At 42.4% G+C, this 13951-nt stretch overlaps 1 protein-coding gene across 1 annotated transcript in view; it reads left to right on the forward strand.

The window, feature by feature from the left end:
* Window positions 1–326: 326 nt before the first annotated feature.
* prkx (protein kinase X-linked) overlaps window positions 327–13951 on the forward strand; it is a 29113-nt gene continuing 15488 nt past the window's right edge. Inside the window, exons 1-3 of the mRNA XM_034216948.1 lie at window positions 327–1094; window positions 12389–12557; window positions 13085–13348. Coding sequence (XP_034072839.1) covers window positions 953–1094; window positions 12389–12557; window positions 13085–13348 — 575 coding nt within the window. The 5' untranslated portion in view covers window positions 327–952. The remainder of the gene's footprint in view (window positions 1095–12388; window positions 12558–13084; window positions 13349–13951) is intronic.

Raw genomic sequence — 13951 nt, forward strand, 5'->3', positions numbered from 1 at the left:
TACCCATGTTATTAGCTGTAGCTTTCGTTGATTTAGACCATTTTGGACCTCGTTATGGTTAATCATAGCTTTTTTTTAATGACCACACCCTTCATCGCACATGATTGGTTAAAGTCCCTGTACAGCTTCGTTCTTATTGGTCGAATTTGTCAACATGCAGCCACTCTGTTCCTGCGGTGTCAAGTTACATATAGTCAAGTTGACAATACAGGAAGTCATACAGTTTAGCACAAAATACATGTGCAACTTTAAGAAATTACTAGTTCAGTTAATTTTTTAGGGAAACAGTTTTGTTTTATTTTGGTTTAGAACACATTTTCCTCTAAAAGGAAACAATAAATGTCTCTTTGGACCTTAGCCTGACTTAATAAACGTTACCATGCTGATAAATATCCATTATTTTGAAAGTCCGGACCGGAAGTTATGTAGCCACCATCTCTTCCTGGTTGATGTGGACACCGGAGAGCCGCTGGGTGAGGTCTGTTGTTGTGGCAGAGTAAATAATGGAGAAAAACAGGAAAGTTGAGGCAGAAAAGCCACGAGACTTATCGAGTTAGTTCGGTTTTCAAAACATGTGTTATCCTTGACTTTAAGACGTTTATCCCGGAGCTTCCCTCTCATTCCTCCAGTGAGTGTAGCGGTGTTTAGCCCTCTGTTGGCGGTTAGCTGCTAACGCTACATGCCAGTGCACTGCACCTGCCACTAGCTTCTTTGTCTCACTTATGTCGGTTTATTCAGTTTCTATTGTCTCTTTGTTACCTAAACTTCTAAACAAACAAGTTGGCTATTAATTCTGCTCACGTATTCAATGTGGAAGTCGTCTCTATCCGACAACAAGCAGCACCGCCACAGCTAACGACCAACAAAGAAGATGAGGAGACATGAACTCTGAGTGTGTCCCACTGCAAACTTCTCAACCCAAATAGTCAACTCGTCTTGAAAGAAAGAAGAAATGGCGTCCTCCAAAGCAAAGGTGGGAGTCAACAGTGAGACAAACCTACTGAAGGAAAGTAAGAGCAGCAGTTCGGCTGGAGAACCATCCCCAAATAACAGGACTTACAGCCTGGATGACCTGGAGACCCTGGCCACAGTGGGTGAGTGACCGCAATGCACTTAGTAACAAATCAATGTATGAGATAATACAGTATTGTGGGTATTAAACCTATACTGTAGTAATTAGTATTACAATGGTCCAGTAGATCTGCAACTAATGATAGTGTTCATTTAATATTTGATGACTGAGTTTATTTGGTTTATGGAAGCATAATCCCACAAATAAAATGGAAGTTTTGATTATAAACAAAAACATTTTTAATACAATTTATATGAAGTGTTAAACATTAAAAAAACAGATATGTCAAATTGAGAGGCTTGATTTAAAAAAAATATATATATATATAATAAATCAACCAATGCTTTCGTTTTAATTTCCTAGTCATTTGGCAATTATTTCTTCTAAATAAACAATATACTGTGCGATGCCTATAGAACAGTTCAAATGTGTCCTTTCATCACGCTTCATGGTTAGTTTTCTGTATTTCATTGAAGCATAGTTCTATGGGCTCAGAACAGTCTCATAATACACACATGCACACAGAAGGATTCACACTTGTGTTTTTCAATGCACACACAAATGTATTCCGTTTCATATACATGTAAATAAAATCCAAATACAGAAAAAAGTTTTACATGTGTATTTTTGATCCTCACATATTTGTCTTCCGTTTAAATCCCCTGAACCTGCAAACACAACCCGCTTTCTGTGCACGGATCGCTGTGCATTCGTGTGTGGGTTTTTTGAGACTCCCCTGACGGTCAGCCGATTCGTACTTGTAATTTTTTCTATCTATAGCCAATCAGATGTCTCCTCAATTCTAAGCCAATCACATGAGCGCGCCTCCACGAGGGTAGATGTCTTGCGTTCATGACGTAGCGCTTCATATACGCATTTTGCGCAGTCCGGAGCTGACAGCTCCATGGAGCCTGCCTGCAGGCGCTAATCTCAGGACACCCTCCACTCTCAGTACAGCGCCACTTTCCGAACAGGAAATGCACGCAAATTAGGGCTGTGCAATTAATCGTATTTTAATCGCGATTACGATTATGGCTTGCGACGATTATGAAAACAGCATAATTGACAAAATACGATTATTTTGCTGGGTGCGCTTTGCCCCTCCTAAAAGCCCACTCGGCCACGTGGGAGTGACATGTGTTGTGAGTGTTCAGCGCGAGCGAAGATGTCAGAACAAGAGCAGCAACTCGTTAAAAAGAAGGGTCAAACTATTTCCACTATTTGGAAGTACTTTGGCTTTCAGGAGTCCGACGTGGAGCAAAACAAAGTACAGTGCAGGATTTGTTACCAGGTTGTGTTGGCACCACACGCTAACACAACCAATCTCTTTAATCATCGGAAATACAACCACAAAGTGCAATACGACCGGGCAGTAATACAACAAAAAGCAGATGCCCGCTCGACTTCATCCACAACATCATCACAGTCATCGATTCAGGACGCATTGTACAGAGCAACGGCCTACGCGACGAGCTCGCAGAGACACAGAGATATTACAGGTGCCATTACATTTCACATCGCTAAAGATATGTGCCCTGTTAGCACTGTTAGCAACCAGGGCTTTAAGCAACTTGTCAACACGTTGGACAAGCGTTACGCGATGCCGTCTCGGTATTATTTCAGAAGGTCTGCGCTGCCTGCACTATATGCCGTGGGGAAGTTGAGAGAGATGTGGCTTCAGCTGACTACTTTGCGACCACAACAGACCTATGGTTTAGCCCAGGGGTGCCCAACCAGTCGATCGCGAGATGTGTCTAAAAATAGAACAACAATATTCTGTTTTATCGTTAATGTCCTGTAACATAATCTTCCTGTGCCAGAATAATGCACTTGAACGCATCAAAGCTTTGTGATTGGCCGGCGTCACCCCATGTGTCGGGGCGTGGCTGAGGGTCTTCAGTACAGGTGGTAATATTGTCACCTGCCTGCGCTCATCTCTGAAACCAGACCATGTCAACAGGCTGGTGTTTCTTGCGAACAATCTTTAAGAGATGACACGAGCAGCCCTACCAGCATTTGCCATGGTGGCCTAAACATTTTGATTTGGTCTTAAATTGTAGTTCAACATTTATTTCCTGTTACCTCTGGACCATGACGGTTGGCCAGCCTTCAACGTTTAACTGAGTGGAATATGTTGAATATGTTTTACCAAAATGTTGGCTATATGTTAAGGAGTGTTCAGTAGGTTGTGACAGTGCACTGCAACATATTTGATTTCATTTATTTTGGTCTAATTTATTTTTATTTATCATATTAATAATATATGTTTTGGAAGTGCGCTCCAACATATTTGTTGATCTTGTTTATTGGTAAAATATTATTTGTTTTAAAGTTCAATAAATAGTCAATGAATAATCGTCAAAATAATCGTGATATCAATTATTGACCCAAATAATCGTGATTATGATTTTTGCCATAATCGCACAGCCCTAACGCAAATACAATCTTTTATATTATTAAGGTACAGCGCCACTTCCCGAACCATTGATGAATGCTTGTGTACACAAAAACGGCAGGCAAAACCGTTTTAAATGTGTGTTTCCTGTGTGGCGAATACAGAGCTTTATTTATGTCTGTATGAAGTTGTTGTGAGTGTGGAGGGAGCAGCTACAGGTTAGCTTAGCCTAATCGATCAGTGCACTACGAAGCCAGTGCTAGACAGTGACCTCGGGGGGGAGCCCCGCCGGTCATTATCGGCCGATATTCACTCTTAATAGTTTGATCGGTGCTCTCTATAAAGGCCGATCAGGAGAGCTGGATCTGATCGATATGGACATAAACGCGAGTGAAGTATAACCGGACACGAGAGAGAGATCAGCTGCTGAGTCTGACGGAGACACACAGCTCTGCATGATCACCTGAAGCTCCGCCCTCTGTTTAGCGAGCTGACCGGACTGCGCAAAATGCGTATAGTGTCATGAACACAATAAATCTACCCTCGTGGGGGCGCGCTCATGTGATTGGCTTAGAATGAAGGAGACATCTGATTGGCTATAGATAGAAAAAATTACAAGTACGAATCGGCTGACCGTCAGGGGAGTCTCAAAAAACCCACACACGAATGCACAGCGATCCGTGCACAGAAAGCTGTTTGTGTTTGCAGGTTCAGAGGTTTTAAACGGAAGACAAATATGTGAGGATCAAAAATACACATGTAAAACTTTTTTCTGTATTTGGATTTTATTTACATGTATATGAAACGGAACACATTTGTGTGTGCATTGAAAAACACAAGTGTGGATCCGGAAATACAAGTGTGAATCCTTCTGTGTGCATGTGTGTATTATGAGACTGTTCTGAGCCCATATAGTGCTAGTAGGATTGTTGTGTTAACACGTGAAATGTTGTCACTGTCTAAGATGCTCCATCAAATCATATAACGGTGATAACCATTTTTCTGTCATGTGATTGGAATCAGATGTGTCCGTGTATCAAGGTTTTCAATAGTATTAATCCCAATAGCTACAATAACCAGTGACATTTAACAAGACATCCAACCAACCAATCGGCTGGAAGCTTAGTCCACAAGTCCAGCATCTCCAACTGGGTCATACTGATGGTTCATAATCATGTACTGATGATATTGAGATAAATGTGGCAGCTCCCTTTTTGATATAGTGCTTTCAGGATATCATCTGAACTGACATCAGTTGTTTATCAATGTCACCCAGTCACAGCTGACCTACTTTTTACCTACATTTAGTTTGTACGAAGCTGCTGAGGTTGGTTTTCAACAAACTAGAGGAATAGATGTATCTTTCATCAAAAATACTTTTCTAAATCAGAGTTTGATGTCGGTTTTCAGAACAGAAACAGCCCAAAGTCATGTTCCATGTGAGAGCAGTATGTTCTCCGGACAGTTTGTGACGAGGCATTCAGGCAACGACCTGCCCTTCAGGAGTTAGCCAGTACCGTTAAAGTTAAAAGAATCACACCTACATCCTGAGATTACACAACAGCTTCCCCCGGGTCCACCCTTCGCTGACTCAAGGAGTGACTCAAGGAAAAGGAATCAAGACAAAAAGCTTGCACCAATACAGATCTACCTTCAAAATAATAATAATAATAAAATACCATGAACAATGACACATAAATCACCAGATTTCACAGCCAGGTTAGCTAGCTAATTTTAAAGAGATCTTAACACAATAATAAAGTACAACTCACTGATTTAACACATATGTATTTAGTACTCCTAAGCCAATCAAATCAGCTGCAGAAAATCTTCGTAGGAGCTCTGTCAAGGTTAAGAAAAAAGCTATGATGTCATGGGGTAATCCAGGTACAGTTTAAACTGATTTAGAGTTCTTAAAACTGTTGCTGTTCTGATGGAATTTTAATATCTGGACACAGCATCATTATTATTCCTGAAATATTTTCAAACTTTGATTTGAGCTTGTTTGTACGCCCAGTGTGAATCATTTTGGATTCTTGTTTTAATGACTGTTTTCTTCTCTCAAAAATGTCCGTATATAAAATAGTCAGAGCACTCTTACTTGCCATGTGCATCACTATTTTTGCCTTGAATGACATTCCAGCTCAGGTGTCTTGGAAGTTGCTCTAACAGGATACAACATGTGCCGTTGGATGTTTCAATGCTTCAGGTATTTTTGTCCGCTCTCTTATGCAAATATTCGCAATACAAATGAGCAAACTACACCTACTACATCCATGCTGTTCATTTCAATGCCAGCTCTCGTACAAATCAAGTGGCCGTCGGCAAAGGAGTGTCCATGAACATTCAAATAGTTAGCTGAAACAATGTTTGAATTCTCGCTATGCAGCACAGATTTATTTTAAATAGCTTCTTCTAAAATTGCTGTGCATTCATCCAAGCATTTGTATGCAAATAAGCCAATTAAACAGGCTAGATGGAAATGACAATATTCAAACTTCCACAATGCAGCAAAGCTTGCAGAACTGAAGTCACTCTGGAGGGAACTTTGGGATGTTTTCATCTCAAAGCTAGTTCAGCAGGTAAAATGCCATGTTTGTCAAGATATTAAAACGAAATGCACGTTTGACATGAAGCCTTTCCTGCCATTTTAAAAGGCCAGATGGTGAGTGGATTGAGGGATGTCACTGCGTTCCTCTAACCTTTTTTCATTACCAGTAGTAGCTTGATTCTGCAGGCAGATTTAACATCCATCGTGAGTTATGATCTCATGCTTGTGGAAGACATGTCGCTCAGTAATATGCATTAAGCCACTGAGCTTACTGCATGTCAGCGAGGTGTGCAGCAGCATCCATCCTGCGCTGTTGGGAGAGAGCTTATGAGCTGCATGCAACAACAAAACAATCCAATTTGCCAAGCCATTTTGTGTGATGAGAGGAATTTGCTGCCTAAAACAAATCAGCTAAAGCTGGCCCTGCTGTTGTTTAATTGTCATTGAAATCATGCTGTGGTAGCACTCTGTCAGAGCCAATGAGTTCATCAGCATCTCCAACACGGCATTTAGGGATCCGGTAAAGTGGAATCTGTTGCTCATTAAAGTAGCGTGCGGTGCATTTGTTTCCCTTAGGCCCCGAAACAGAGCAGGTGGAAGAGGAGTGGGGATGACCCAGTTTCATCTGACGGTACATAACTCCCAGAAATCAGCTGGCCTTTTCTTGGTTGAGTCTGATTCCTCCGTCCCTGCTTGGATAGAAAACACCATGATTTACAATCGCTGACACGTCATGTTGTTTTTCTCTCTTCTTGAGTATTTGTTCAGACTGTCACACAATGCAGGCCTTGTTCAGCAGGTGAAAGGTTACACCAATGTAGCACGTTGTTGTTGAGACAGGCAGTGGGTGGGTGGGGGGGGGGGGATACCTGACTGTCCTCTGGTTACATCATCCAAAGCACTCGTTTCCTCTCCCTATGTTTTACTGTTGTGGAATTTCTTTACGCAATATTGTATGTTTCGGGAGTCCAAGGGCTCGATTGTCAGGTTGTCACGGACCATCTACCCCTGCCCCATACATATACACACTAGTTTTATGTAATTTAAAACTGAGGTTACGCATCCAAAACCCACTCTTTTCATTCTTCACACTAACTTTTAGCTCCTCATTTTGGCTTGAAGTGAGAGAAGTTGCATAAATCGCCCTAGCATAACAGACCCCAATAGATGAGAGTAACACCTACGTCACTTCCGGGCAAAAATTACGGCCCCGCCCACTTTTGGGGGAAAACAACGCTGTCATTTGAATGGCGGTCAATACAAATTCTGAAGTTTTTGCCAATCCGATCAAATTTTTTTTTAAACCGTCGATTTTTGGATCTTCAAAGAGCTCGATTACGATGGCCAGACAGGCAAACAATTACATTTGATCATTGGTAATCGACAATCGGTCTTGATATATGGTTAAATTAAAATCAGTAGGCGAGGCTGTAATTTCTCCAGCTGTTACTCTCATGAGCGAGGCAGAACATAATAGTTGTATCATGCCAAAAAGCTGCTGTGTCGTTTATTGCACCTCAAACATTAAAAATAATCCAGAGTTCAGTGTTTCTGTACTTCCTCTAAGAAGAAAGGACAGTAACAGAAGAGCTCTGTGGCTTCAGGCTCGATCGCCATTCAAATGACAGCGTTGTTTCCCCCAAAAGTGGGCGGGGCCGTAAAGTGACGTCGATGTTACTCTCATCTATGAAAATCGATAGCCTACTGCTATATTTAACCATATATCGAGCCCGATCGTCGATTTCTAATGGCTTAATGCAATTGTTTGCCTGTCTGGCCATTGGAATCGGGCTCTTTGATGATCCAAAAATCTCCGGTTTTCTTAAATTTCTGATCGGATTGGCAAAAACTTCAGAATTTGTATTGACCGCCGTTCAACTGACAGCGTTGTTTTCCCCCAAAAGTGGGCGGAGACGTTATTTTTGCCCGGAAGTGACGCATTTGTTACTCATCTATAGAGTGGCGAAGTCCCTCACCTCCCGATGGACCTCCATGGGACATTATTTCGAAAAAAGTATGTATTGAAGTCAATGGAGAGAGAAAGATTATTTTTCGATCCCGTTTGAATTGTGCCACGAATTACACATATGATGTTTGTCAATTTAAAAGATAATTTTGCAAGTCAAAAAAAAAAAATGTGTCGTAAAACTTTGAAGTAACACATTTGTTTGTGTGAAACGCTCAATGAACTACATCTCTGGTCTCGCAGAACAACACACACGTCACCAAGATGGCCGTCACTACTGTCTTGTCAACAAAACGATTGACCCTCACTATCGCCACAATGAAACACGTCCAGAAGAATGTCATGCAAAGCTGCCTGCCTGCCTTATTTTGATTCTCTCTGAACTGCCTGGTCTTTGTAATGTTTAATGTCAACCATTTGTGCATATAGCATGAAGTAGAAAAGATCGGCGATGCTAGCGTTAGCATTTCTCCCTTGGGCTTAAATTGTGTATTATAGAATGATCACACCGGTGACAGTACTCTTCCAAGGGTTCACGAAATATGACTACTACTCTTACTGTTTAACATTTTGGGTTACTTAATGTTCATATCAACTTCATATTAAGGCTAATAAAAATGACACGGCTGTAATGCTAACTAACGTGCTAGCTACTAGCTAGGTAGCTAACTTGATCCAGCCACTCCTGGTCCTTTCATCAGACGGGAAGCGAAAGAACGAGCAAGACCCATTGCTGGTATGATAACAACCTGGTACTAAGCACACAGGCATCTTGTTAAAGTTATCTTATCTTAGCCAGCGCCATATAGATAGATTCGCGCTGATTTTAGCTATCTCTTAGTGGAGGAAAACAATTATGAGATCACTTACGCGACTCTGGGATTTGTAGTCTTTCTAGTTGCGTATTTTTCATAGTCTTATATTTCAACAGTTTAACGACAAACTGTGACTTTTTTGACATGGAAATGATTTTTTAAATTGACAAACATCATATGTGTAATTCATGGCACAATTCAAACGGGATCGAAAGATACGTTTTCTCTCTCCATTAACTTCAATACATTATTTTTCAGAAATAAGGTCCCATGGGGCGGAAGTAGATGGGCGTGACTTCGCCACTCATTGTGGGTACTGTAATCCCTAAGGAAGAGGAATGCAATGCATGAAAAAATATTTAACATTTTAAAGATACCGACTTGTTGCTGAGAGATTGCAGATGTGGTGCGATACAGTTAGGTTGTTATATGACAATAATTAATATGGGCATTTAGAAAAAAAGTATATTATTGAGACAAGAGAACTGGAAATGCTGCTAGCCTGGATGCTAACCAATGTCCGTGTTTTAAGACTTATTCCTGCAACAGTCTGGGCTATGTGGCAAAAATAAACCAAAAATGACCTCCCTTTTTTCCTGAAATGAAACTTGATATGTATTTGTTGCTTGAAAAGTTTGACATCACGGAGATATGAGGTAATCGCCTTACAGAACGGGGGCGCTGCTGCTTCTTTGTTGCCATGGCAACACCATACCCTGAAACAAAGGTTGATTGTTGAGAGGAGTGAGACAGCCGGCATTTCATTAGGAGGCTGCATCAGCTCCACGTGTGACTCAGGGGCCCTTCTCACTTCTCTTATTTTTCACAAGAGGTTTCTCAATACTCAAATTTCCCCTCCTCGACTCCTATCCTCGAGACTTGGTGCCGCCCACAGGAGATGCGAGCGGAGGAGAGAGGAGGGGAAGCAGCAGGCGCTAAGAGAAATGAGAACTCCTCTCCTCTGAGCGGTCATTTTAAAGAGACGTCCATTAATGATGACAGGAGGCACAGCAGCCCTCAGTCTGATGGACAGATGTGTTCATGACCACTTATATATTTACTTTGATTCATTCACAGTGCGGTATAATGAGACAATAACAGGCTACAGATGCAAGTATGAGAGCACTCTCATAATAACGTAACACAATCAGAGACTGGATATATCCCCCCCCCCCCCTCTCTCTGGTCGCTGAAATGGGGAATTGAAATTACGGGCCAAAAGTTGTATTTACAAGTATTAAAAGTAAGCATAGGACACCAAACCAACTGAGACCCGTCTGTCCGCCGCATCTACACACTGTACAACACACACCTACACACTGTACCACACACCTAAAGCATAATCAGGCTACAGCCATTGTGTATTTTATTATGTGAAGCACTAAATGGTCTTAGAAAAATATCGACTCTTTGTTTGTAGATATCTACTAAACTACAGCATACAAATACAGAGAGTAATGTAGGCCTGTTATACTGAGTGATATATATTTTACACACTGCTGCTCTGCTTTCTGCACGGACCTCACAGCTGTTCTCACTGTAAACATTGCGTTGCGATGAAAGCAGTTTCTACAATAATATACAGGGGATGCATGCAGAGCTGTCATTGGCTGAGATAAGTCCGGCCGTGCGTCACGCCTCCACCGTTCCCGGAAATGCATCCGCGGAGGAGCCGTGGAGGAACCATCAGTGTCTCCTCGGTTAGAACTCCTCCAGAGAGCCACCTCGACGCTCGGTCCTCAAAGTGCATTTAGAGAAATGAGATGTCCTTCAAAATGGCGCGCTGAAATTCATTTCCGGGTCACTACCGGAGGACCGAGGAGGGGAAATTTGAGTATTGAGAAACCTCTATTTCCTCGCTCCTCGGTCTCGGTCTCACTGGAAGTTGATTTGTCTGCGCCATCTTGAGTAGCGTCCCAATGGCCTTATTTCTGCCGGAGGACCGAGCAGCGAGGAGCGATAATGGAGGAGCTATAACCGAGGAACCACCAGACCATCCTTCCATGAAATCCTCAGATACTCGCCCCGCCCCCTTACTGTGTATCGCTCACTGATTGGACGAGGCAGTGCATGCACTGATCTGATGCTTCTTGACATGAGAGCAGTTTCCCAGCGGAGTGAAGAAGATACATGAAACTCACGAGACTCACTCCTCAGTTTATACCGTGTTTTGTTTCAATTCCTGTTTCATTTAGTTACAAATATGTGATATATCTGAACAACAACGTGGTCAAAAATCATTTTCTTCATTTATTGGAAACATTTTCATGATCGCTTTTTTCATTTATACATTTTAATAATGGCGTTTATCTTTTTTGAGAATGAGTTCTTATTTTATTTTATTTATTGGGGTCTGCAACAGATGTTACAAATGTTTGTGTCAGTAAATGTGTACTAACAGAGGCGGGGGTGTGTGTGGAAATAACGGGGACAGAGCTGCTGTCAGACGATCAGCTGTGCAGCGTCATCACAAACGGACGTCGCTTCACGTGACGCTCCGGAGGAAAGGACGTCCCATTGCTCTTAAAACTCATTCCCCTGCTTCTCGTGGTTTCCTTGCGTCCCTCCATGCTTCCCTGGTGGGAGAGACTAGTCGCCGGGAAACGACGCAAGTGAGGGACGCAAGGAATCCATTTAACCGAAGTGAGAAGGGCCCTTAGTGTTACATCGCACACTGTCATCAGCCACCTATCAGCTTCCCCTCGTCTTCAGCAGGAAAACAAACACACCTTTTCTTACCCCGAGCTGTTTGTACACTCCTGCTGCCCCCTCCCACAGAGAAGGGGATGTTAGCAGCTCCACAGGACACCTTTTAGTAGACACAAACACGACCTACCTTTTTAGAAGCATAAATATAAATGGAGTGTTGTTTCTCACTGCACCAGGGTATCATTTGAGGAGCTGTGATCATCTTTCATATCAGAATACAGACAGCAGTCAGAGAGAATATTACTGACATGCCCACAAAGGCAGACAGAGAGAGAATACACAGTGAACTCTGATGTGGGGCCCTGGAGGCAGACACTGTACCGTAAGTGTGTGTTTTTACATGCACGGGCAATAACCGCCTGTCATCATTTCATCAGATTGTTGAGCCCGATGCCAATATCGATGTAAGAGCATTCAAGAAGGGAAGCAGATAACATTAAATAAACGGTCAGCCCGTTTCTCGTGAACTGCAATAAATCGGGAACACCCTGAAGGGAAGTCCTTCAAATTTGGCACTGAGGTCTACGGAAGAGGATTAGGGACAAAAGTGATTACATTTTAAGAATCTGACCAAAAGTCTCAGAAAAAGTCAGAATTCTGTCCACAAGGTTTTAAAGACATTGAAATGACTAGATACTAAGATCTTAAATGGAGTCGTTTGCACAAAAATTCGCTGATAATGTGTATTTATTTAATTTATTTATAATGTGTACCATTTTTACTTCTGTTCTTGACAACGTTTTTCTCCTGCATTGCAAGGACAGAGCACCCAGACCTAATAAATGCATGTAGACTAAATAAATAAGCCTTTATTTGTCATGGTCTAGTTGCCCTGTGTCTTGTGGATTCCTAATTCCCCTCCTTGTCTCCCCCTCCTCAGGCACCGGGACTTTTGGCCGAGTCTTCCTGGTGAAGGACAAGCAGAGCCGGGCTTTCTTCGCCCTGAAGCAGATGAAGATCCCCGACGTGATCCGGCTGAAGCAGGAGCAGCACGTCCACAACGAGAAGGAGGTGCTGACGGAGGTCAACCACCCCTTCCTCATCCGCCTGTGAGTCTTTTCTGTTAATCAGACTCCATGACGTCCACCATATCTTTGACATTCTGTACTACCATTATTTATTCATCAGCTAGGCACTTATCTGTTGTGTAAGGATCCCAGTAACATATACAGACAACAGTACAGGGATTAATCAGATAAGTGTTGGAACACAGCACATAGTCGAGGCTTCAGAAAGCAGCAGAAGCAAAGGAAGTGTGGAGATGAAATATCCGCGTAGCAAAGACGTGTAATCGTCTCTGTGGCCAGCAGCCAGCACTTATGGAAAACACTGGAGCACTCTCCGTCTTCATCAGTGACACTGCTCTCTTGTTTTATTCCTCTCAAGTGCCCCTCCATCTGAGATAGTTGTAGCACACCGCTCCAGAGCCCACTGGGGGATAGCAGAGTGTGAGACGGATGCTGCCACTTATTTTATCGGATTTCCTCCGCTCGGGACTACTTTAACAGTTTTACCCTGCAGAAGTCACCACTAAAGCATAAGTGTTTATTAAAGAGACCTCATTGTTCCTCCTCAGCTTCTGGACCCACCACGACGAGCGCTTCCTGTACATGCTGATGGACTTCGTGCCTGGCGGGGAGCTGTTCAGCTTCCTGCGCAGCCGCGGACGCTTCAGCAACGCCACGGGCCTCTTCTACAGCGCCGAGATCGTGTGCGCCATCGAGTACCTCCACTCCAAAGAGATCGTGTACCGGGACCTGAAGCCCGAGAACATCCTGCTGGACAGCGAAGGACACATCCGCCTCACAGACTTCGGATTCGCTAAGAAGCTCTCTGACAGGTGAAAGAAACAACTTTAGCATCCATTTAGACCACAAAGTTAACATTGAGAGGATAAGGATATAAGCAAGCTAAGATATATACATTAAGGGACATAAAAACTGTTAATAAATAGTCAAGATCTTCAAGTGATTCAAAAGATATTCTGTATAATCTGAATTTTTAGGAGCCAATAACTACTACAATGTATTTATAGGATAGGTAGCAGCAACTAGGAACTCTTTTTTTAAGCATCTACTCATGAGTAATTGTTCGTGGGTTGTGATCTGACCTCAGCTCTTAGTATATTTGTTGAAGTTGATGTACAGAAAGTTAATTAGCAGCTGTTTTGATTCAGTGTTTTAATGATTTTGAACAGAGGGGTTGAACAATTCAAATAAAGGTATCAGTCACTGGTTCTCAGATAAGCATGGAAAAGATTTCTTATAAGCTTACATATATACTTCATGATTCTGTTTACTTATCAATAAATAAGGTGAATGTCTAATCTGGCAAGCGTACAGAATGAACTGATAGTCATCCCAGTGCACAGGCATAGACACGCACTCTTATGTGTGGATGTGCTGCTGGGTTACAGTGAATTTAATACTGGCATCTTTTCCTC

Source organism: Gymnodraco acuticeps, unplaced genomic scaffold (assembly GCF_902827175.1).
Source record: "Gymnodraco acuticeps unplaced genomic scaffold, fGymAcu1.1, whole genome shotgun sequence".
NCBI lineage: Eukaryota > Metazoa > Chordata > Actinopteri > Perciformes > Bathydraconidae > Gymnodraco > Gymnodraco acuticeps.